This window comes from Panulirus ornatus, chromosome 46 (assembly GCF_036320965.1).
Source record: "Panulirus ornatus isolate Po-2019 chromosome 46, ASM3632096v1, whole genome shotgun sequence".
NCBI lineage: Eukaryota > Metazoa > Arthropoda > Malacostraca > Decapoda > Palinuridae > Panulirus > Panulirus ornatus.
Genome location: NC_092269.1, coordinates 37,746,814 through 37,772,371, shown reverse-complemented (window position 1 = coordinate 37,772,371; position 25,558 = coordinate 37,746,814). Strand labels below are relative to the sequence as shown.

General features: G+C 36.5%; 2 protein-coding genes across 7 annotated transcripts in view; both read left to right on the top strand.

Moving 5' to 3' along the window:
• The first annotated feature begins 4,623 nt into the window (after positions 1-4,623).
• Positions 4,624-6,821, top strand: ND-B18 (NADH dehydrogenase (ubiquinone) B18 subunit). The gene is made up of 3 exons (XM_071689153.1): positions 4,624-5,010; positions 5,764-5,932; positions 6,222-6,821. The coding sequence occupies exons 1-3, from the start codon at positions 4,899-4,901 to the stop codon at positions 6,319-6,321; spliced, it is 381 nt and encodes a 126-aa protein (XP_071545254.1). The 5' UTR covers positions 4,624-4,898; the 3' UTR covers positions 6,322-6,821.
• A 1,063-nt stretch (positions 6,822-7,884) lies between these two features.
• LOC139763243 (serine/threonine-protein kinase Nek8-like) overlaps positions 7,885-25,558 on the top strand; it is a 71,992-nt gene continuing 54,318 nt past the window's right edge. The window contains exons 1-15 of one of the 6 annotated variants that reach the window (XM_071689145.1): positions 7,901-8,024; positions 8,253-8,437; positions 9,956-10,046; positions 10,742-10,915; positions 12,320-12,477; positions 13,890-14,040; positions 15,215-15,426; positions 16,886-17,080; positions 17,939-18,069; positions 18,693-18,800; positions 19,560-19,754; positions 20,439-20,592; positions 21,298-21,458; positions 22,848-23,009; positions 24,323-24,633. In XM_071689145.1, coding sequence (XP_071545246.1) covers positions 10,772-10,915; positions 12,320-12,477; positions 13,890-14,040; positions 15,215-15,426; positions 16,886-17,080; positions 17,939-18,069; positions 18,693-18,800; positions 19,560-19,754; positions 20,439-20,592; positions 21,298-21,458; positions 22,848-23,009; positions 24,323-24,519 — 1,968 coding nt within the window. In that variant the 5' untranslated portion in view covers positions 7,901-8,024; positions 8,253-8,437; positions 9,956-10,046; positions 10,742-10,771 and the 3' untranslated portion in view covers positions 24,520-24,633. Of the gene's footprint in view, positions 8,025-8,247; positions 8,438-9,955; positions 10,047-10,741; positions 10,916-12,319; positions 12,478-13,889; positions 14,041-15,214; positions 15,427-16,885; positions 17,081-17,938; positions 18,070-18,692; positions 18,801-19,559; positions 19,755-20,438; positions 20,593-21,297; positions 21,459-22,847; positions 23,010-24,322; positions 24,634-25,558 lie in introns of those variants that run through there. The other 5 variants (XM_071689144.1, XM_071689143.1, XM_071689146.1 and 2 more) reach the window with 5 other exon arrangements.

The following is a 25,558-nucleotide window of genomic DNA, read 5'->3' as shown; positions in this document are numbered from 1 at the left end:
AGTTTTTGTATTGTTGTGAGCGATGTACGTGACTGACGCTTTTATTAATAACCTGGGAAATAGATAAGTCTTTCCTCCACCATCTCCAAAAGTGGGTAAGTAATTTATTTTGTAAGGAACTCAAAGTGGCCATAAATACATGATGCCTCCGTCACTGACGAAAGATGAAATTTTGCTTCCGTGATAAAACCTTTGTCGTTTAGGTAAAGTTGAATCACATGTAAGTGCTGGACGTCTAAAGTGAATGGTAAATCTTTAATGTGAATGGATAAGGTTATTTAGTGATTATTTAAGAGTTGTTAGGAAGGGTAATTAGGGAATTATCGTCTGACCCTTTGAAGTCCGTTACCTGTCATTGCCCTCAGGCGTAATTCGTCCATAAAGTCTCGCAAAACGCGAAAGTTGAACATCTAAGGAGAAATCTATCCGTTTGTCTATCATTATTATCTCGATCTGTTTCACGGTGTTCACCAGTTACATACACCCCTTGTACAATCACTCACACACTCCGACAATCCATGCCTTAGTTGCTGAAGTGAAACATGAATTTCCACACATTTAAAAGAGCTATTTAGTCTTCTATTTTTTTTTTTTTTTTACATACTAAGTTGATTCATCAGTTCAGACCAAAGTTTTCACTGACAATGAATCATATTCAAAATGCTTAGTATTACATCCCATGCCTAGTCATTCCAAAACATCACCTGTTCACTGTGGTTGTCGACAGACCTTAAAAACACCAGTGCTTGTGACATGTACGAAATATATACTTGGCAAATAGGCAGTGTAACGTTAAAAGAAATAAGAATCTTGTTCATCATACGTAGAATCCCCCAACACCTTACCAGACCTAATCTTTGCGTGTCTTTACGTAAGATGGTGGAATTAACGTTGTACCTTGCGTGGTCAGATCGTAACATAGTGGAATTAACGTAGGTCTTCCCCTCACCTCATCGTAAGGTAGTGTTTAGGTAAAATGATGGCTCTAACTTAGCACTTTGCCAAGCATAATCTTGAACAAATATCACTTTTCACAGTCTTTACTGTCGAAATATTTATTTGAATGATGTTAGAAGATGGTTTAAAAAGTTCTCGTGGTGAGGTTAACGCATCTAGAATTTAGTGTCCCATGAATGGTCGTTTTCTAAATCATAGAAGCATCATATAAAGGCCAAACTTAAGTATTTATGTTGTATTGTTGAAGTACTTTCGTACCAGTGGTCTGGAAGAAGACATATTTGAGCCACATTTCATGAGGACTGGCTGAAAAATTACCGTGATAACCAAAACTGCTTTTTTTTTGGTAATTTTTCACCCCAGTAAATGCAAAGGTGTTCATTTTAAAATGAGAAACGCTCTGCATATTATGGGGGAAGGGAGGCTGTATAAATACGCCATTGTGCAGAATTTCATAACACTGGCTGAAACATGGCCAGCAAATGGCTTAAGAAAATGTCTGGTGAACTTTGACACACAGATATTAATGTAGTAAAGTGGGGGAGGGGTACATGGCTAGCCAAATCATAACCATTTTCCTTTGCTTGATAATTGGCGCTACTGTAATTGTGAATATACATTACAGTGTACAGTTTACTTTTAATGGACGAATGGATTGCCCATTCTGTACTATTCATTTGGTAACGATACACCCTTCGCTAGGGCTATGAGCCTCCCCCCCACCCCACCAGAAAATAAATAAATGGCTTAATTACATATACTACAAGGTCAGAGGCAGTGCTCCATAAGCCAAGAAAATAATAGAAAATGGAAGTTTTACCATCAAAGAAAACAAAAGTTTCTTTGGGTAACTGTAATAGCGAATTTATATATTTGCTTCAAGGCTAGTGGTTTTTATTTCATACAAATAAAGGTACAGGTTATATACCTTGTAATAGTAGCTCAGTTTATGCTATTAAAAGGGTTGGTTGTTTAGGGTGTAGGCCAATAAACTCGTAGGGTCATTAAGGTAGCCATCACCAAGCTAAAAAGCTACTTCCAGCATCCGGAAAAAATCTTCAACTCCTTCCTTTAGTCTGTTGTCGTAGGATCAAGAAACCCACACTTCCTTAGGTGTCAAGACTATATATATATATATATATATATATATATATATATATATATATATATATATATATATATATATATATATATATATGCTAAAAGGGTGGGGAGGGTTTCTGTATATATAAGTTTCCAGCAGCAAGTCATACGATGGGCTGTTGTGTTGGCCCTGGCACTGACGTCATTACTGGCCGTGACGTCATCATTGCGTGGAGCAGGTAAAAAAAAAGTTCCCAGCTCCGGCTCCCATCATGACGTCACCCCTTCAGCTCAACCCAACAACGCACTCTTATGGTCTGCTTTTGGAACCTCGATTTTGTATGAAAATTGACAGGGATCTCGGGAGTCGTTCCCAATGAGAGAGGCCAAACAAACCGGTTTATAGAGAATAAGATTTATTATTATGCTTTCATTTTGACGGGGTAGCCATAATGACAAGGAAAGGTTAAGTAAATCCGATCTAAATTGACATTCCTATTTCTTCTCCCTTCTCCCAACCTTTGTCAAAACTGTCACGAATGGAGAAAGTCCCCCCACACCCCCGCAACCCATTCCGTGTTCGGAATATGAAGCTTGTTGACTGACGGGAAGGAGAAGTTTCCAAACAACACAACATAAGAAGCGGTTACTATGCTGGCTCTCCATTACTGAAGGACTTTTCTCATGAACCACTTTTTAGGGAATGCTTCAGAGTAATGGCTACCAACCAGTGTTCGTAAAGAAGTTTGAATTTGACATTGCGTGTGTGTATATATATATATATATATATATATATATATATATATAAGGTTCCTTTCAAAATCCTAGGAGGAAAGCCAGGCCGAGTCAACCCACCAACAGCCAAAGGACTTTGCCCCAAGCTCCGCCTCCCAACGTGACGTCATACCCCTTCCCGTTCGACCCAGTAACTGTTCCTTATGACCAGCTGTTCCACCCTCAATCATTCCTCCATAACTTCAGAAAAAGAATTTTTGATAATTTTGACAGTATGATGACAGTGTTCCTTAAACCTCCAGAAAAAAATCTTACTCTGAATTTACAAAGTAACTTGATAGTTATTTAGTGTAATATATTTACGATCAGTTGTCGCTTAAAGACGCTCTGATGATGAATATTTTGCAATGTTATATATCGAAATACATAATTTGGATAAAGGGGAGATTCTTACTGTACATTGTTTATTTTATACTGCAAAAATATCGTAATTATGTTTTTGCTTATGAAACTAAACAATTTAGGAATTGTTAAAAAGATTTTATTCCAGTTAAGCGGATCGAGCGAGACATGTGGTTGTTTGTAAGATGGTGAAAAAAATTATGGCTAATTCATTTACTGATAACTGACGGCCCGTTAGTAATATTAGACGTACAAACGAACACACGGAAAACAGCGCCGAGTATAGATGGCGCGACTTTCGAAAATTAGGGTTATTAGATTTGGATACAAGATTGCATTTTAACGCGGACGTTTGAGTGTGTCGTGAAGCTTATGAAGAGTAGAACAGCAGAACATACAATACGATGTTGGCCGTCCATGATAACAACACTGGAGGGAACCGTGAAATTAGCCCCGCCATTATGAGGTCAGAATGATTGCATACGCAACAACTTTCTCTTTTGAAAGACCATTCGTCAGGCAATATATATATATATATATATATATATATATATATATATATATATATATATATATATATATATATATACTTGATATGTGGCATATTTACTTGGTATCTGTCAGAGAGTATGTAGCCTCTCAATTATTTTTTGATGCCTGAAGTCCGGTGGATTTAGTAGCTTGGCGCTGTACGCTCCTGGTCAAAATGGCAGTTCCTTGACATCTGCCGGCGGGACTTTCAAATTGAAATGGAATGAAATATTTTAAACAGACAAATAACACCTTGCTGCAACTCGCAATAGCTTATTTTGGGGAATGCTTATGTTAGGGACGGTTTTATAGACCCCTTTTTATGCTATAATCAGTTAAATTCACATAAAACAGACAATCAGGAAATGTACTTTTTAGTGTGTTTCATGTATTTATAGTATACGTTGTAGTATTACTAATTTTTTGTACTCTTAAAGAAAATGAAAATATGAATCGCGTATCAAAAGTAGACTGGTTTATCATCATTATAAAGTAATACTCATATAAAGCAATGGAGCATGTGGGTTAAATTAAAGTAATGGAATGGCTATAAGTTGAAACTGAAGGACAGAAGACATTTCTTCTCCATCACATGATTTATAGCCAAAGTACCTAACAACCTGGTTTATATCTGACTAAAAGTCCTGTTTTAATATAGTTGGATATTTGGACCCTGAATGAATATTAAGGTTGTGGCAATGGTTTAGGAAAGACTTAGATATGGTTTAAAAAGTATTTAGATGCATATATGATAACACTTTCCCCCCTTTTTATGTTCTATATTGTAAGTGTATTGGTTTGACACCCTGGAGTGCAGTGAATTTATTAAAACAATATTTCCCCTCGTTCTTACCTAGGCGATCAGCTGAGATGATCGCTAGTTGGGCTGCTCGCTGGTAGCTTTTACTGCTGAGGTGTTCACAACATCCCGAGCTGACACACTGCATTCGAGTACAATTTAATGTATAATATTCCACATCACAATAGCCTCATATATTTATCGAAGAGTTGGAATTCGAATTCATTAGATTATATTTTAGGGTGAATCAAGTTAAGAAAACATTAAGATGAATTCTAGAATACAAATGATTTATTTCTTCACCGGCTGAGACCGTCTGTGTACAGACATCAGCTGGGTTGGAGGAGAGAGAGAGACGTCCCATCAAGATATTTTAAGAAATCATTTCGCAATGGGGCAAGTGTACACCCAGTTCTTAGGCGAACCCGCTGTGCAGCCTGATTTTACGAAAGGACCCACTTTTGACCCTTTGTACGGCTTCCCAGAGGGGAGGAAAGAGAGACGTAAGGAAAGGGTTGGACTTGTGTGAAGTTCGATTGACCCCGAGTTTTTGTTTATTGAGCATAATGCAAAATTTGTGTATATGTGATTAACATTTTCTTCGAGAATAACAGAGTATTTATTAGAGTTGATGTAGAATGTGGAATGTTAGGTGTAATCCCTCATGCCTCTTTAATAGTATTAGGAAAGTAATCATCTTGTGGAAGGCATACACTGGACCTGGCACCTGGTCAGAATTTTTGGAGCATCATTCAGTTCGTATGTTGTCTCACAAACCGACTAAAGCTGCACTACAATTAGAAAACTTCCCAGAGGGTCTAGAAATGCCAGATTTCTATTATAATTGACGCATTGCACGGAATGCTACCATTCTGGAAATGTGTTGGGTGAGGGCAGATAGGATATACAGGGAATTCATTGAAGTTAGTGAGATCCTTTAATCACGGTTAAGATTCTGTATCTTTTTATCCATCTGAACTCGCTGTTTTCCTTCCAAACTAAATGAGCCATGGCACTTGTGTACATACTCTGATAGAAATGGAAAATCACCAGTGGTTAGAACTCACAATAGTAAGTTAGAAATAACAGGGTAGATTTAGTATTTTCATATATTTCTCGTATATTTTATCTAATAGTTATTTGTATACGAAGTGCTTTGCGTAAAAATCTGTGTTCCGTGTCTTCAAGGTACGAGCCCCGTAAAGGGGTCTTGGGGTTGCATAACTAATTCATAAAACATGTCTTTATATCTTCAGAAATGTTGGCAACACCTGAAGAAATGGAGTCTGCCCAGCTTCCTTTGAAATCTCGGGACTATTGTGCACACTTAGCCATACAGTCTCGGGCATGCCGTCAGAGAGTTTGGCCATTAGTCTATAAATGTGGACATGAAAAGCATGCGTACCTTAACTGTCAATATGAAGAGTAAGTACTGTACTTAATATTATATGTATTCACTGAATAACTCTAATTTTTTTAACCTAGGGTATGTCTCATTCCATATGATGATGATAAGGTAGCAGTTTTTACTACAAAATCTTACTCCTTTTCCATTTCTTTCATACAGAAAGTCTTGACACTGCTTTGCTATCCCCAGGGATAGGGCTGCGTAAATGTTCAATACATATATTGACAGTATTTCAATACTTGCATAAGATTTTAAATTAGAATTGAATTGGCATTTGCTTATGATTAATATAATTTGTTTTCTCAGTTATGTAATGAGAATGAAGGAATATGAACGAGAACGCCGGTTGCTGGAAAGAGCCAAGAGGAAGGCAGCAAAAGCTGCTCAAGAAGAAGAAGAAGAGTAATAATGACAGGAATTTATTATCTATTCCTCTGCTTACTCAAACCAGGAGAACCTTTGTAAGCCTTCATCTGTATTTACAAATGATAGAGTATTGATTTTGCAGTTTTTTTGAGAAAACATTACCTGCTGTATAGCGTGAAGTCTTTGTTCAAAGGTGTTAAACATTAGCAGAATTTAAGTGTTTCGTGGGTTCCTCAGAAATGCATTCAAATTTTGTGTATATTCAGTGGTAACTATCAATTCAGTACATTTGGGTGTAGATGTAATTAACTGCCTCTTCATAATTTTTGAAATCGGTTTTGCTGGTAAGATCCTATGATTTTGCCTAGTATTGATATGTAGGTTATATTCATAGTTTGGTGGTTTCAAAGATAGCACTTCATTTTTCCTTTATTAATACAAATTGCAAATCCTTCATTACTATATCAGTTTTAAGTCTTTGCTTAACATTTTGTATTGTACATATATTTAAGAGTTGAAATAAATGTAAATAGTTTTAAATCTTGTATTTTATTTGCCAAGTGTAACCTATAAGGTTTTTACTTTATCTTTCCATCTGTATCTCTGACACCTGTTCCAATAGGAACTCCCTCAAAGGGGTTGCCAGGGCAACAGTCTTCATAGCTAAAGAACTTCAGTGCCACTTCTTAGTGTCACCCTTGATAGGCCACTGGCAGTGGGCAGGTCTAATGCAATGTTTGCAGAGGCTTCTATCTAATGTTCCTAATAATTACATCTATCAAATACTCCTGCCTATTGCTTCTACTTAATGTTTCTACATGATAATTGTGCATAAATGTCCCTTCCCACCACTGTCTACTGCTACCATTTTGCCAAAAGGCAGCAGGGCAAGTGCATAGTGATCTGCAGGAAAATCTAGTTCTGAAGGATGAGATGTGTGAGTTAATGAGTTAAGTTTTATGAAGGGTTTGTAGACAGAATGTCAGCAGTCCACATGTGAGTGAGGCAGAATGAAAAGACGGCTACCTCAAAAGTTCTAAGGTAAGTTTCTTATTAGAATACCAATTCCATAGGCATAATAAATCAACTGTATGGACGTGTGAGACGAGATTGATATGAGTAAATGTAGTCCAGTTTCATGTACAAAGAAATATGATTCAATAGTGATGAATATAATTGATGAAAAATGGAAATAAATCAGACCATATGAAAATAATTAGAGTATAAGTATGAAATCAATATAGTATTCATGTATTTATAAGATCTAAGAGTACCTCAAGTACATTTGAGTTATTTTGCACACATGAAGAAAGGTGAGGTTTTTGGGTATGAAAAGAATGTTAAGATGTGGAGATTATTTTTTCTTCATCTTTGGGCATTTCAACAGGAAAGGCGAGTTACACTGCCAGGTACTTATGTTACGGAGGTTGTATTAATCTGATCAGACCCATGAATCTTACGAGTAAAATTAATGGAGGCACGAAAAGAACATAATTAATCTCTCATAGCTAGACAGATTAGTATTTCATACATTTACTTTCTTGATGGCGATTGAGATTATTCGCTATTTGGATCATGCGTTGGTAGGACCAGTCGCTACCATGATACCGTGGCCTGACATTTGTTGTTCCAGTCAACACCTGATTGAATGTAGTGGTTCTATCTTATTTTTCGTGCTTGGTAAAGCAGTGCAACGATGAATAACTACGAGATGATGCAGGCAGTTGGAAGAGGAGCATATGGGTAAGTTTATGTAGAGTGACACTATTCATTTTTCAAGGAAACTATACATGGGTAAGGGTCGGTCAAAGTGACTCTTTAGTCTCTATGTATTCTACTATTATACCTTTGGCTTTGTGATAGTGTGATCATGTCTGTGGAGTTGCACATCAGGGTAGTATTCACACTGAGTAAAAATGCTCCTTGTAAAGCCATTAACAAAAAATAATGTGTTTTATGTTGATAGTGGAGGCAGGAGTGAACGCCCGTCAGGATGGAGTCTCAGGATTGGCTTAGGAAGACGCGAGAGCTTTACGTTAAGTGTAACCCATTAAGAACTACACCAAGCATCAGATTATGTAGGAATTTGAGGTACACGACGCCAGATAACTTAAGGGAAGAGAAAAGGCCAAGGCGAGCATGTAGAAATGCCAAAGGTATGAAATAATGGTAATTGTCAAGAAGAGCTGCGCATAGCTATAGCATCTAACTGTTGATTGTTATTGTTCTGTAGTGCTAGTGTAGTGCTGAGAGAATACAAAAGCAGCTTTGGAGCATAATTTAGAGAATTATATTACACTGAATGATTCCGGAGTGATGAGGGCTGTGTATTGGTACGTTAAGAAGGATGTGGTGTCATTTAATGTAAAAGCACGTAATACACGAGTAACATATTAATAGAACATATAAAAGCCTAACCTAGTTTTCAGAACGACAGTAACAGATGAACTGATTGTTTGTTGGAATCATTTACAGTGTAGTCTGATTGTTGACATCTGGGAGGTTTAGGTTTTCAGCCTTAGCTTGAATAGCTGAGATGCTGAGGGGGGAAATACTTGGTTCTGTTGATGGAAAACATTATCAAGTCACCATCAAACTGGTGGGCAGTGTAGAGTTTTGAGAATATGGAAATATCATTCTTCAGAGAAGACATGTATAGGCTTACCCTAGACTTTTCTCATGGATGGAATCAAGTAAATAATGCAGTTTGTTGTTCGTGATTGACACTAATAAGTATTAATCATTCATTCATTCACTTTCATGAAAGTCTCATGTTGTTGCTCTCGTATCTTCTAGGCAGGCAAACATAAGATACCACAGCTGGGTAGATGAGATCTCTCATGTCCATGACATGTGGAGCTGATATCCACTGTTACATGTAGTTCTGTGGAATTAAATTTAGTATGATGGTTGATACTTGGCCCAGTGTTTCACTAGAGGTATTTCTATGCTATTTCTGTCATTCGAGCATTGCAAATCATTTGGCATGGGCAGTAAGTCATTTCACAGAAACATGATGTTTGACATAAGGAAGGAGAGCTCCTGTCCAACTCCATCATAACATTATTTTGATTTTGCTGGCCATTGCTGGAGTTCAGATGTAACAGCTTAGCAGCAAAGGCACTTGTTCCGCAAAGTCTTTACCAGTGCCTCCATGGAAAGACCAAGCTGCTGTGACTCCCAGAGTTAATAAAGCTTGAATTTCTCAGTTACCTCCATTTAGACATGAAGTAATTTTGATCACTTCCAAAACATTGCATTGATCATGAGTAAAAAAGTTTCAGCTGCAATATATGCACAAACTAAATCTTATGTCATTGCAAAATAAAGACGAATGATTTTTATTGGCGATGTAGAACATAGACCTTCTGAATTTTTAAACAAAAATATAAGTAGAATTGCAAAACAATAAACAAAATTGACATTACACGAAACCATCATGCTAACAAAGCGGTATAACCTTGATACAACACTAACTTTGTTGCCATGCACTACACCAGATATTTGAAATTAGCTGCCTAGACTAACTGAAGACTTTTTCTTAGCAAGTCCACTTATGAAAACTTTACATTGGGTCACGACCTACATCTTTGTTAAGTTTCATTCTTGTACACCAGAACCCGCAACTTTTTGACATATCTGCTGCTTACATGAATCAAATCTTTTCTTGACAGAAATGTGTACCTCTACCGGCGCTTGTCTGACAATAAGCATGTAGTCATCAAGAAGATTCCATTAGAATCGATAACCAAAGAAGAGTGTGAGGTGAGTCACTCAATACTAAACTGATAATCCGTCTGGTTGATTCCTCTTGTCATATAAAGCTGTGACATAGCATATTGATCCTGTTGACTGTGAGTATCTGTTTTGGGTAAATTTTTGGACATTCTGCTGTCTAGTCAGCTTCAGTAGGTCAGTGGCTCCCATGACTCCCATGACATCTTGATATCTATATCTAAATGTTTTAAAAATGAGTTAGTTGCTGGATTGTAAAGTGAAACAGAATTTAATCACGTAAAGAGGTTACTCTGTGTGCTTGTACTGACAAGTAATCCGTAGAAAATTTTTGAAAAGATGTTTTGCTGTGTGTATACTGTGTACAATGAATACTGAATATATTTTGATGAGGGCACTTAATGTGCTCATATTGAATTGATCAAGCTGGATAGTTTATAATTTTTTGTGATTTGTAGAAAAGCTGAATATTTTGAATTTTTATGATTTTTCCTTAAATTTTAAATGGAGGTTTAAAGAGGATTCTTCCAATATTGGTAGATTAACAGCCATGTTCAGAGTCCACGAAACTCACTACAATCAGCAAAAACAGCAGACTTTTAATGAAAGTTAGCCTTTGTTTTGGTGCATAATGTAATTAGCTCACTGTGTATTTCAAACTACCATACCATTATTATTGATGCTGCTGCTCTTTAGATGATTCTTAAGTTTCATTATTTTTGCAGTTGACAAAGAATGAAGTACGAGTGTTAGCAATGCTTCAACACCCAAACATAATAGAATACTATGAAAATTATTTGGATAATAACACCATGATGATTGTGATGGAGTATGCACCTGGAGGCAACTTGTACGATTATCTTCGCTCTCGTGGAGAGGGGAACCTACTTCAAGAGGAGGTCAGTTGTGACAATTTAAGAGATGGTAACAAAACATATATTTATAAGGAATTTGATTGGTGAGGGAAGTGTGTTTAGAGGAGTGTGTTATTGCAAGGAGCAAAAGTATGATATTCCCCAAATGTTTGCTGATCCCTATAGCAACCCAAAGATGTGACAGGCTTAGAACCTTTGCTTAGTTTGTGTTTGTTTTTCAGCACATCATCAGACTTTTTTTTTTTGTAAACCAAGCAACAAGTATTGACCACCTTCCTTGTCGTTAGTAACTGACTTGTAAACAAACTACTTTCTTAGTCTAAATCTTCCATTTTTATAAAGTCTGATGGAGGATGATAATTTGGTCACCACATCGAAAGGAGTTTGGTTGTTTGTCAAATTTACACTGAATACCCATTTGTTTAATGATGTTTCAGAAGGTGAGTTTATGTGTTATCTGTTTGGGAGGGACATGGGCCAAGAGTGTTGCTGTTTGGGGAAGAGATTGAAGAAGCTCCTATCTGAGATAAGAAGAAAATGATTCAGCTGAATCGGCCTCCATTGGTTGACTTGTGAGTGGGAAGGTCGCTGTGCTAGTTCCAGGATACTGGCTCCATTTCAAATGGGTATTTTATGTAACCTGTAAAAGCCTTGATGGTGTGTGAGTACCAAGAGTCCATTAAAGAGCTATGCAAGGGGTTAGGAACCAACCCTGTTATTCACTTTCAACCTGTGCTGTTGATCCAAAGGGACTTTCACCTGTATGCAAAAAAAAAAAAAAAGAAAGAAAGAAAACTTACAGATCGCATACATATTTTATATCTCAAAATAGTTGTATTGCCCTTGAGATATAGAGCTGGTTAAGGACCTCTGTAAAAGAAGTATCTTTTAGGTGATCCTCTTCAGGAGAAGAGTTGTTTGTGATTATAGTTGTTGGTAACTTCAATTAATTTCCTTGTTAGATAGATCCTCATCCTCTGTAGACTTCTTTGAAGACTCCTGAGATAAAGGCGGGTGAAAAAGTTTGTTTACAAAGTCTTGGAGTTTGCAAAAAGCACATTTAGAAGCAAGGTCTCTCTCTTGCTTCTTCTTTATTGTCTTGCTCACCTTCCCTTATGGGATTAAGGTCAGTTTCTGATGAACTTTGTGTTCAGAGATTGGTAGCTCCATGGCCACGAGTGGATGGATTTTGGGAGCATTTGGACAGCTGTATTGATTCTTGACTTAACTTCCTTGAACTCAGTACCTTGTTTTATTATTTTCTGTTTTGATTACATAAACTGTCCCACATTTATTTGGTACTGGTTAAATTTGTTCTGTTTTCTTGTGCATACCAAAGTTTATTTCAGTTGCATCTCCAGCTAAAGTCTCTCAATATGAGTAGCCCATGAAAATTCCTCTCTCCTTGTAATTCTTTTTATGTTGCAGGATGTATTGCACTTGTTTTGTCAGCTGGTTCTCGGTATGCAGCACATTCATGAGAGCAACATTCTTCACAGAGATATTAAGTCAAATAACATTCTTCTCGATAGATCACACCGCATTGTCAAAATTGGAGACTTTGGCATATCTAAAATTCTGAGCAGGTGGGATCTGCATAAACTGATGTTTTTCTGTTGAAAAACAAGATGTAACATTATTTGTGCATGGTTTACCTTTGTTTATCTGAATTTAATTTTCTCAGTTATTTGGTTACTAGTCTGTGAATTGAGTTGTTGCAAGGTACATTACCTTTACATGCCCCCCTTAGTTGCCTTTACAAAATGCAGGGAATATAGAGGTAGAATTTTTTTCCTCCCCCTCCCCAGGGATAACCAAGCCAGATTGGAAATGGAAGGATGGAGGGGAAAGAGTTTTGAATTATCAGGGCCTGAACATGCAGGAATGAGGGAGATGTACAAGTAATGGCAGCAAGAGGACAAGATGAAGGTGAAGGGCATAAAAAGAGGTCAGGAGAGAGTTAGGGTGAGTAAGTATCAGCAAACTTTAGGGAAAATAAGAAAATGTTTTGTATGGAGGTTTTTATTGAGAAAAGATAAGGGAACAAATGGGAACATTGATAGGGTGGTGACAACAGGCAGAGAAAAGGGGAAGAGGAGATGGATTAGATACTTTGAAAAACTGTTGAATGTGTTTGATGTTAGGGGGGAAGATGTAGAGTGTTTAGGTCAGGGAGGTGTGTGAAGTAAGAGTCATAGCAAGTAGTTTGATGAAGAGAGATGAGTTCATGAAAGCCTAGTGGAAGATGAAATGTGGCAAGGCAGCTGGAGTGGATGGTAATACAATTAGATTTCTATAGAAAGGGGATGACTGTGTTGTTGATTGATTAGTTAGGATTTTCAGTTTTCATTGTGGTTTCCTCTTTGTAGTCAGTTACAGGTCAGTACATGATCCTACCTAATTGTTATGCTACTTAACTGTCTCTGCATCCCAAAACAACTGTGAAACCCTCTTAAACCTCCCACAATTAAGGTCATAACCTGCAGTAGACAGGAGCATAAAATTGTTGGCATTACATCTACCTGTCGTTGATTCCTCAGTAACATGGATAGCTATCCTTTTTCTAGGTGAAACAGGATTGCACTTGATGAAATAGATGGGATCATGATTATTCTCTAGATACTTGGCTGGTGGAACACATCACTTTTCATTTAGTGGAAGTATGTAACTTAACAGATATGGAAAGGTAGACAATTAGTACTAAATCTGTATTGGTAAAAAAGTAAAAAGGTCATCTTTTTGTCATGTTTAGGTTTATAGTTAGTTCATCATCCAGTCCACATATTCATGAAAGGCAGTGCCCAGTCATATAGGTTTGTGTTATTAGTTCTATGAATAACACAGTGTGTTCATTATGGAATTTGTAAATGATTATCAGTTCAGAGACTGAAAAAGTATGTTAATTAAAGTTAGTCTTAAAGGTTTATTTAACTGTTGTGTCTTTTCATTAATAGTTTTCAGTCAGAAGTATAATTTCTTGTATTCCTTTGACTTTCAGCAAGAGCAAAGCGCACACTGTTGTCGGAACTCCATGCTACCTGTCACCAGAGCTATGTCAAGAGAAGCCTTATAATCAAAAGAGTGATATTTGGGCCTTGGGTTGTGTTCTTTATGAAATGCTGACATTAAGGCGGGCTTTTGAAGCAGAGGTAAGATGTTTAAAAGTTTTGACTTTTATGTAAGATATGAAACTGTAATTCTTACTGAAGACTCAGAAATACCACTGAAATATATGTATATATGTAGAAGAATGCTTCATTGTCTTTTGCTCAGCATAGCAGACAATTAGGGACAGCTTATTTGTTGTCCATCATCCATCATCAGGAGTCATATCCTGGTTTAGAAAAGGTGTTTGATATGATCCATGAGTCAATTCAAGTAACTTGAATTCTGTTTTATACAATTGTTTTATGCATCTAAAGAATTGAATGGCATAAAACCTGAACTCTTGTTCAGGCTTGGATACCCCCAAAGACCCCTTCACTCCATCTTTCCATCCTTTTCTCATTCTCCCAATACAAAGACTATTCATTGCCCTACCAAGAGAAATAAGAAACCTGCAGGTAATAACAATGGAGACACTATAAAGAAAACTTGATATTTGGTTGAAGTAATTTCAGGGGAACCCTGCATACATAATTACAGAATGTCCATAAACCTAAGACAAAAAGAATAATTTGTCATGGAAGACAAACAGATAATGCTGCATGTTAGCCATCAGTTGACAAAATCTTGTCATAGTTACTTGTAGGTAGGTAGGTAGGTCGTGATGTATTTATTGCTTTCTTTACTTCTGCTACATATATCTTTTGTGAATCTTTTTGTTCATTCTCTCCATATGCCTGAACCATTTCAGCACACTCTGTTTGGCCGTTTGGTAAGATCATATTCACTGATGCACTTCTTGTTCTCACTGTCACTTCCTGTTCGATCAAACCACGTCCATTTTCTTCCTTTCCTTTGCAATCAAGATGTAAGACTCGCATCCATATTGCACTGATGGGACTACATTTGGACATACCCCTCTTTGATCTTACAGATCTCCTTATCGTATAAAAAAAATTCTTTTCATGTCATAACTGAATTTTGATTTGTGATGGAAATAGGTGGATTTGTAGAATCATGAGATATTCTCACATACTTTAAAAGTTTTTTCATGATTCTTAAGTAGGAGGAATTTTTGTTGGAATGGTATGGAGTTGTGTTTTATTTAGATTTAGTCCAGTTGGTATATATTTACACTCTGTAATAGGGTAAACTTTATTCGGACAAATTTTAACGTAGTTCTACAGTAATATGCCAAATCCCTCTCTTCTACTCCAGACCCTGCCAGCCCTCATCATGAAGATAATGCGTGGTATATTTGCTCCCATCAATCCACATTACAGTGCAGAAATGAGGTCATTGGTACACCTGCTACTCCATATGGACCCAACACAGCGACCCAATATACACCAGGTCATAAGTCAACCAATAATTTTTCCAACACTCTTTAAACTTCACATGGATCTAGGGATGGTTCGCTGTGTATCTAGGTTGGTAAAATCTCACTTTAAACATAGCTGAACAAATCTGTGATAGTGTTTCTTATTTCATAACGGTCATTGAAAAAAAGTCTTTCTTTGGGCTTCATTATTTTTTTTCAACTGCAAATTCAAATCTTAAACCTTAGAATTTCCTAGCATGACCTTACTGGTTTCTCTCTATATAACTATAGTTTTGTGGTTTTTAACCTTATTTCACTGAAGACACCCTAAAGTCATTATGATTTATGGCACCCATATCCCATTATAGGAGATATATTCATGGCATGACTGTCCCATATCTATCATGTTTTGCAGCACCCCTGTCCCACTTTTTCTATGATTTATGTTATTGTAAACTTTTTCTATAATGTATGTTATTGTAGGCATTTTTTGATTTATACAGTGTATGACTACTAATTAATCTGTTATGAAAATTTAAAAAATGTCATATCTGCTGTAATGTAAAAATGTAAAAGATTTTTTTCATATTTGTCCACATTTCACATGATAGCAAGGTTGTGCTAGAAGCTTATATAGAATGGCCTTATTTGCTTATGTCCACCCTCAAGCTGTCATGTATAATGCACCAAAACCAAAAACCTCTATCCACAACCAGGCCTCTACCCTTTCTGTGGTTTTCCTTGACTATATGTCATTGTTTTATGATATATAAGTAAAAACTCCTGTGGCTCCCCAAGGGACATTTATGGTACCTTAGTTCGGAAATGCTGTTTTAGATAATGCTGTTCATTGGGCATTAGTATTCCACTCTTAACCTCATGAAATTTACCCCATCATTTCCTCTTTACTCTGGATTTTCAGATCATTCTTAGCGAGTCCAATCCCTCCCTATTTGTAGATAATCATGGCAGTTCTTCAGCTTGTAATCTGATCTTTGCAAAACTCTCTTTTCTGAAATAATCTTATTAATCTTCATAATCCTTAAACTTCATAGAAGATCAATTTTGATTGTATCTGATAGGTTTGATGTTCCATTTCAAACATCAACTGATTCACCACCCCACCCATGAGCAGATTAAGCAAACACAGTGACATAACACACCCTTGATGCAATAGTTATAGGCAGTTAACAGACTGAGCATACATACATATGTTAGACAGTGATTTCTTCCTATGTCAGCCTTTAGAAAAGTTATTGAACGACTTGATGTTTTAATTGCTAAAATTAAAATGGAAAGTGTTCTTTCTTCTACCTAGAAAATTATGTAGAGTATATTTTATACATTCAAGCATCCATAAACTAAGAGTATTTAATGTGCATAAGTGGTATTGATACTTTTTTGTATTCTTATTTTCAGATATTTTCTGAGTAGGCATCTGATACTGTAGATAAAGTAATTTAGTTTCTTGAAACAGTTTTCTGCTATAAATGAATGGCTTCATATATATATGTCTTAGTATATAATGCTTTCAGAAGATATTGGGCTAATTGCACTCTTATTTATAGGCCACTTCGCTTGTCTTCAGTTGGTACGCGAACTCGATCATCACGTGGAAGTGAAGATTCCACTGATAAAGAACGAACTGATGCAGAGAAAAAGGCTTTGAGTGAGGAAATTAGAACAAGTGAAAAAAATTTGCCACAACCAGATGTTCAGTCCTCGTCAGTTTTTTGTTGGTCTCCTCTTGGCACTCCAGTGAAGTAAATATATTTTTGGTATGCGTACCTTCTCTGCCATAATATATTTCAAGCAAATTGATACTATCATCCATAGCTTCTTCTGTCATAATAAGAAACATCCTTTTCCACATTGAGGGCATCTATTGATTTAAGGACTTGATATAACAAAATGGATGCTTCATAATGTACTGTAGTAATTATCATTTTATCAATCTTGCCTGGCTCCAATAATGGTCATTGATCTCACTAGATGTTCATTCAGAACATAACTCCTATCCCATATCTATATGTTTTTCTCCTTAGTAAGACCGCAGTATCTAAGTCATGGTGTTTTTGATATAATGGGATGCCATAGAATTTTCAACTTTTAATTTTGCCCCAAAAAGACCATTCCTAGACACTTCATGTTATACTCTGACACTAGATATTAGTGCTTGATAAGAACCAGTTATTACTCCTGCACTTGATCTTATGTAAACCAACGGAATACAGCTCTCTTGATGTCATTTATGCATTTAGACACATAGATGAACCACAACTCTGCCCGTGGGTGATTAGCTCCTGCTTGGTAACCATTTCTCAGAGCTGTGAATAGATTATAGTTGTTAGTTCAGGAGGGAGACACGGAATTGTGCTGGTTGTGTTGGATCAGGAAGATGGAGTACCAAGATTGTTAAAAGTTAGTGTCAAAAGTTTTTTATAAGTTATGAGAATAGATGGAAAGAAGGTGAAGTTGAAATAAAACGAAGGAATACGAGAGTGAGTACATTTGCAAAGCTTATTTTTTTTTCAGAAATATATGAATTCACATCTACATTTTTTCCACACTTATGTTTCTTTATCTATTCAGAATGATATAAGCTTTTGAACTGCCAACAGAATGTCAGTAGGTGATTGTGAAGGGGAAGTGGTGCAAGTGGCTGCCAGCAAGAGTCACCGAGCTGGAGTCACTAGTATGGGGCAAGTAATACTGTGGGAAAAACAAGAGCAAAAATCTGCAGATGTTAAAGGTAAGTTTGTAAGTGAAAAATTGTTGAAAAGGAATAGAGTGTTAAAGTGAGAAAAATAGATTTGAAAAAAAAAGAATAGTTGAAGATTATTGTGGAATAAATTAATCAGATGGTGGGAGAATTAACAGCCAGAATATTAGGAAGGATGACCGAGGTGTAAAATGAACTGGAGTTGAAGCAATGGGAGGGACAAAGGGAATCATGTAGTTTTAGAAAATGTCAGAAGAGACTCCTGTTTATGGTATGATTGATATGCCATCTCCCTCTCAGTTATCTAAATTAATGTATGTAAATATGAATAACTTACTTTTTTGTGAAGAGGGTTGTTGGGAAATTTTCTTTGTTGTACAACATAACTTTTTCCCTCTGACCTCTTTTTATATCTCTGACAAGCTGTTTCAGTTTTTCCTTTTCTTTGTATGAATAACTCTTTTGCCATATTGTCTTTATATTCTTATCCTCTCTCGCAGTGATCTTCTGCTGATTGTCATTAATTCTTATCCACAGCATGCTAAACCTCAAGCTCATTAAGACAACAAACCATTTGCATTTTGCATCTTTTTATTAGTACTTTTTGGAGCTTTTAATGTAATTAGTTTTGGTAACATTTGCTGATGCTGCAGGTGGTAATGATCTGGAAGTTCCCTTCATTCCTACCATCCTGAGATCTCCAGCATCTGTCACTGTTGTGCAGGTGGCTTGTGGTGATGGCTTTATAGCATGTGTCACAGGTGAGTGATAAAGAAATACAAGATTCCCATTTTGTTGCCTAATTGTTTCATAAGAGTGTGATTATAGATAGCTCGAGAAAATTGACTTGTCGCTTGTGTTTAGATAAGCTTATCATTCCTTCAGGGTATTATCTGTCTTGTGTAGAGCATATTATTCTTTTGTATTGTGTTCATTGCTGTGAGGAACAGATCACTTGTGTTTGATATATTGTGTTTTATTATTTAGAACCTCTTTTTTATTCATTTACATATGGTGTATTAGGTGCATAAAGCCTCATAATGCAGTTATACATATCTTTGATTTGATATGGGTAGTGAATTAAACAAAGAATGGATTTTTTATACTGTAAAGCAGTTCTTAAGTATCTGTCTTTCATTTATTGTTGATTTATCTAATCAGACACATCGACCGTTATGCCTATAACCCTCAGCAGCTTTTTCAGATGAAATCAGTTTGCCTTTCCCAAGAGCCAAACTTGGAAATGTTTCTCATTGTCCTTTCACTTGATGAATAGTTGATATACTCAAGTACACAGTCCTTGAATTGAAATCTGGTAATATATTATGATTCTAAATGATTTTACTTTACTAAGACAGTTGGTGTTTTATGCATTATTTACCTATTTCCATTGTCTTATCAGTGAAATGTATTGAGTCTTAATTTTGGAAAACCAGTGAAAACAACTATTTGGATGAAGCATAATCTGTGCTTAGTAAAAGAGGGCAGCGATTTTCTCGTAAACTTTCTTCTGTCAATAGATCGGGGTATTCTCTTGACTAGTGGAAGTGGTTCATCTGGTAGCTTAGGACATGGCAACACCAGTGATGTAGCACAACTGAGGATAGTCGAGTCCTTGTTGGGTGTGTCTGTACAACAAGTTGCATGTGGATCAGCTCATGTAGTAGCTGTGTCTGTTGAGCACCAAGTTTATGCGTGGGGCTGTGGCAGTAATGGTAAGACATTCGTTCAATTTTTAGTTATTACTTGCATTGAGAATGAAATTCATGGCTATTTTTCCATTTAAAATTATACAGTAGCCTTTCATATGAGATAGAATTATTATCCTGAGACCTTCAATACCTACGAATATTATGAGAGAATAACTTACATGAATTCTACCCATTCTACAGAATTGAATCTTTTTCACCTTTCTTTAAACTTTATGGATAACCCCTTTCTGTATTTTGTGACAATCTCCTTTTCAGAAATGATGTTTGATTTTCTTTGTTGATGTATCAGAAAGATTTAACTTAAATGCTTAGATAAAAGTATTGAAAAAAGATATGCCTGCTTGCCTCATGCAGATACACTTTTTATAATTCTGATGTTTTCCTCATGTCCATACCTCTCTATTTCTCCAGCATTTATCTTATAGGCCTCTCCAATGAAATACTATATTAATTGATCTCCTTATTTTTTGCTCTATCCCTCTCCAGTCTCCACATCTTGCCTAATGTAAAACATTTTCATTCGTTGTATTCCTTCAGCAATTCCATACTGACAGATCCGTGTATGTCGACCATGTGATTGCTTGCATTACAACATTTCAAACAAACCCAGATGCAAATTTTCTCCCTTGTTATGCTCCTCTCATATCTGAAATCTCAATTCCTTTCTAAAACTGATTTTTTTTTCAGGTCGACTAGGCATAGGATCCCGCATGACACAACTATGGCCACAACATGTAGATATTCAGGGCTTGCAGCCACAGGTGACTGGTGTTGTTGCTGGGCATGACTGTTCCTTCCTGACAACCACATCGGGTGTCCTTCTTGCTAGTGGCTCTAATAGGTTAGCTGCACAATCAGAGCACACAATTATAGATAAACATGTAGCTGCTCCCTACCTGATAGATGATGATTTTTATCTGTTACTCTATTTATTTATATTCAGAAGAAAGGAATCAAAATACATTATTGAATTTCAGTTTTGTCTTACCACATTTAGTCTTTATACATTTCAAAATGAAAAATGTTGTGCATAGTTATTTATTGTTGGTATACCTGTCTGAATAAGTTTTATTTGTTTGAATTTTAGTGTTTATTTTTAACTAGGTATATGAAGAGGGTGAATCTGATATTTTTTAGAGTACACCAACAACAGGATAAATGACTCACCCATGAGTTCATTTATTCTTACATCCATTATTACATAAACTGCTTGTTTTTGCTGATTGTTCAAAGGTATTCATGTCCTTTATCATTTTTGTTTAAGGTTTAACCTTTTGAGAAAATGAGTTCTTGATTGTGCTGTACCCATACTAGCTTAGTAACAAAGTTACATTCCAAGAAATATTTACAAGCAGTTCTTGGAGTTATGATGTCAATTAATGTTTGCCATGACCTTTTTGTATGAGCAGTCAAAAGTTTATGGACTTGTTTGCTAACAATATCTAAACCATCTGAATTTTTATGAGATTATTGTGGGTTAACATTTTGCACTATATACTTTTTATATAAGCTACATCAGCACCCTCAATTATTCATTTATGAGCAGGCTTAACAAGCTGTGTGTGGATGAAACTGACCTGGCTGGCTGTGAAACCTTGAAGCAGATAGAAGATGTAGCAACGTTTGTACAAGTATGTTCCCGTCCCCTCGCCAACTCTGCCATTATTAAGGCTGCAGCTGGTCATAATCACTCCATCTTTGTGACAGGTTAGGCTTGAGAGGAATTTTATATTACATTAGATGTATATACAGAAATGAAAGAAGTGCTAATCATTTCTTCACTTTGTGCATGAGGCTAATGAAATGCAAAATATTAGTGTTAGGCTTCTCCGACTTGAGAATTGCTAGTCTCTTGAAAAGTTATCTTTATATTTATCGTTTGTCATCAGCTCCACATCCAGTTGATTATTTCACTCCTCAGCTCACTTTAATACACTAGTCATGGATTGAGTATGTGTGAGTGAACTCTGAGGCATTTTGATTTTGATCTGCCTTATGGAATTGGGAGTGAAGTTATGATATTGGCTTCATTGAATTTTATTTTGCTACCAAAACTTTCTTGTGTCTTTTCTATACTCTTTTTCCTTTGATGCATAACATCTTTTCATAGTCAGTACATTGCAATAACAACTTATGAAGCGACTTTTCCTTCTTATTCTATCTACAGCGGTGTCTCTCAGGCTCCTGTTCTTTCATTTTCTCTCTTCTCTCTTTGATATCTAATCCTGTTCATTCTTATGCCACTGATTTGACTCTAACCTAATTCAGTGTTTTTTTTCTTCCAATCCTGACCTTAATACTTGTTTCTCTCTCATAGCGGACACGTTTCTTAATTTAGACCTGTGCAATATTTTGGGAATGGGGATGCAGTAACCTTGTTAAAGTCTGTAGTGCTGAAATGTAATTTATGTCAATATCCCTTTCGAAATGTCATTTGCTTCCCTGTGTCCAGTTTTGGAACACTGCAATTCATCCCTGTAACAATGTAAACATGTTTGGCATAGCCATATTCTCCACTTTATCCTGGATACCTCTTATAATCCACATGGCAAAATTTGCTTCCCAAAAGCTATGGGTGTTGTATAGGTGCTGAAATTAGTTTTCTTGTGAGCAACTATTTCAGATCTTAAGAGGTCTTATGGGAGTATTGTACACATAATTGGACTAGCTCTTGTACTTCTTTACTTACCAGAATGGAATGAAAAGCCTTGTCTCATTAATTCTCCAGGCATTATCCCTCTCCAACCATCCCTCTCTTTCATCCGTGATGTTGCTGCCCTTTTTCCATTTTGCAGGTATTATTTTGGTAACTGATCTTATGAGCTGTCTGCTTGTGTTTCTGCCATCAAGGCTTGGACTTGTGATTTGTGCCTGGCTTCTACCTCTTGTAGTCATAGTGTGGAGACCACCAACACAAAGATTGACTGTTATGTTACTTCCTTCTTCCCTCAAAGAGTGAACCTGTGGAACTGTCTTCCCTCTTTTATTTCCCCCCTCTTCCAGTCACCTTTCTACAAATGCCTGAAGCTCTCTGATTAACTTCTTTATATCCTTTTGCCCTATTCATATGTAATTAACATTTTTGTCTTTCTGTAGATGCTGGGGAAGTGTTTACTGCTGGGAAGAATACTTGTGGCCAGCTAGGTCACATAGGATCTCTGAATCCAAGGGTACCAGCACGGGTCATGGATCCTGTAGCACGCTCTCAGGTGGTACAGGTTGACTGTGGTGAAGATTTCTCCATAGCTGTTACTCAAGGTGAGTAACACCACTTTCTGCAAATTCTTTTCACAAACTCTTACTTCAGCCAACCTATTTCTTTTCCTTGCCAGACTTGATAATCTTACTTTTATTCACATTAACTTTCTGCTCTCTTGTCTCACATGCCCTTTGAAAATCAGACATTAGCTTCTGCAGGTTCAGTTATCAGAACTGTATCACCATTGAATAAAAATTGATTAACCTACTTGGTTCCCCTACCCCGAGTTGACTGCAGACACATCCCTTCAAAACCCTTGCATTTGCCTCCCTCATCACCTCATTCATAAATAGATTAAACTGCCATGGTGTTACCAGAACCTCTTTCCAGAGGCTCCTGCAGCCTAAGGCTGCTCAGTGTCCAGTAACAGGGAAATGTGGACCGCTCTAGAATGATAAGTTCTTTGATGAGATTGTACTTGCCATCAATGTTACAGGGTAACCTCATGCATGCATAGCCCTGTAGCATCAAAAGAGATGTTTATATATTCTATACAGTAAGATCCATGCTGGAATATGCTTTATCGGTTTGATATTATCTAAGGAAACACACAGAAATGGTAGAAAAGTTCAACATTTGGTGTTTTCTTCTTGTGTGTAATTTGTAATCAGTATACACATACATTTATTAACTCACTCATCTACCATGTCACTTTTTCCTTGCCCAGGATAAGCATATCTAAGTGTAGAGCTGCTAGGTTTACTTTTTGGAGGAGATAGTGTTCACCACTAACTTTGTGTAACTCTCAGTGGATTTGGGTGATTGCTTAGTTTATGTTGACCAGTTATTTATGGAATGTGTAACCATACAGAGTGGAAGGATAAACATGATGAATGACTCTTTTCCACCTGAGTCACTTGTCTACCTCTTTTGTCCAACACCCTCAGGCATGTTCATAAGATAAGCTGACCTTTCTCCCTATTCTCATGTCATCCAATCTTTTGATTTACTTCATAATCACAAGTTAATTCAGAGGATTTTCATAAAGTGTTTGAAGGTTAACACTTAGATAGTATTATAACATGATGATATAGCATAATGAAGATATGAATTTATACTAGAATTCTTTTTTTGTATTATATCACCTTAAGTAGGAGTAGGGTATTATACTTGCGAAAAATGCCCCATGTCAAATAGGAAAGTATCCTTAACTGTGTTCAATGAGGTTTATTTAGCTTCATGATTTATGAGTGATTTGAAGTTTATCAATAAAGAATGTTTGGTAAGGTTTGGTAAATTTTTAACTATCAGTAAGGAAAAAAATTATGAAATTCTGACTACATATCCTTTGCTGCTCGTATTCTGTTTTTAGATGGCCGAGTTTACTCGTGGGGTGGTAAAAGGGAGCTTAAGGTAGCTAGTGATGCCCCAAACAAATCCAAAATATTGATGAGAGATCCTGTTGGAGAGAGTGCACGTCCTTCACTTGTGGAGCTACGACAGAATGTCAAAGGGGATGTGTCAACAGCTGCTGCAGAAGATATTGTTTTGCTTTGTCATAAATCTTAAGTTATTATTTGAAAAGTTTGTGATAAGAAATGAAAAGCTGTTTTCATGGATATTTTTGTTAACATATGTATTTTATATTTGGGTTGAATATACTTAAGATTTTGTAAATTCTTTTTATGCTAGTTTGACATTACCTAAATAGCAAGGTGGTGCCAGCAACAGATAAAAATGGCCTCATTTTTTAACATCCCAATCTGAATGTCATTTCTAATGCACTTAAACTAGATCCCTCAGTTTACTGCCAAGTTGCTTATACCTTTTTCTAGTTTCCCCAAGACCACTTCATGTTCCCTGGTTCAACTCATTAACAGCACGTTGCTTCTTGTACACTGCATAACTCCAAGTCGCTCTATCCCATGCATGCCTGTCACCTACCTACATGTTCAAACTTTGATTATGCAAAACCCCTTTTATTCCAACCTTCCATCTTCTCAGTCTCTCTCTATCCCCTTAACTTCTTATCCTCCTCATGAGTCTTATCTTACTCATCCTCTCCACATGTCCGAACCATATCTGCACTTCCTGTTCAGCTTTCTCAATCATACTCATTTTATTACCATACCTCCATTTTACACTCATTCCTTATATGATTATCCTGTCTCTAGCGCTAACTTATAGTGACTGCTCATACCAAATCTGCTGTTCCAAGCATGCCACTAACCTCTTAATTACTGCACTTTCATACATGTAATCATGTTTACTCACCAAACATACACCCCTGAAACTCAAGCATTTAGTTTTGTTTCCTTTGCTTTTATATATGGGCACTATACTTTCATTTCTTCAATCCTCAGGCACCTCACTTTGGACCATACAGATGTGTAGACCAAGAGTTTACTTCGAAGAATTTGCGTAAGAAATACTTGGAGAAAGAATGAATTGTATGTGACTTTTATGGGTCCAGAGAGCGTGTATGATGAAATTTACAGAATCCTGGAAGGTGGTATGAATATATTCAGTGTACTGAGGATGCATTTTTGGGCATTGGAGATTAATCAGTAGGTGTTTGTTGGTGATGCTGTTGTGGTTGCAGACTTGA

What these genes read in the sequence shown, in the direction of transcription:
- ND-B18 (XM_071689153.1), top strand. Translation starts at nt 4,899, where the DNA reads ATGGGGCAAGTGTACACCCAGTTCTTAGGCGAACCCGCTGTGCAGCCT. An exon ending in AGAGGGGAGGAAAGAGAGAC is followed by an intron (nt 5,011 to 5,763) that starts GTAAGGAAAGGG and finishes TTATATCTTCAG; the next exon opens with AAATGTTGGCAACACCTGAA. An exon ending in CTTAACTGTCAATATGAAGA is followed by an intron (nt 5,933 to 6,221) that starts GTAAGTACTGTA and finishes TTGTTTTCTCAG; the next exon opens with TTATGTAATGAGAATGAAGG.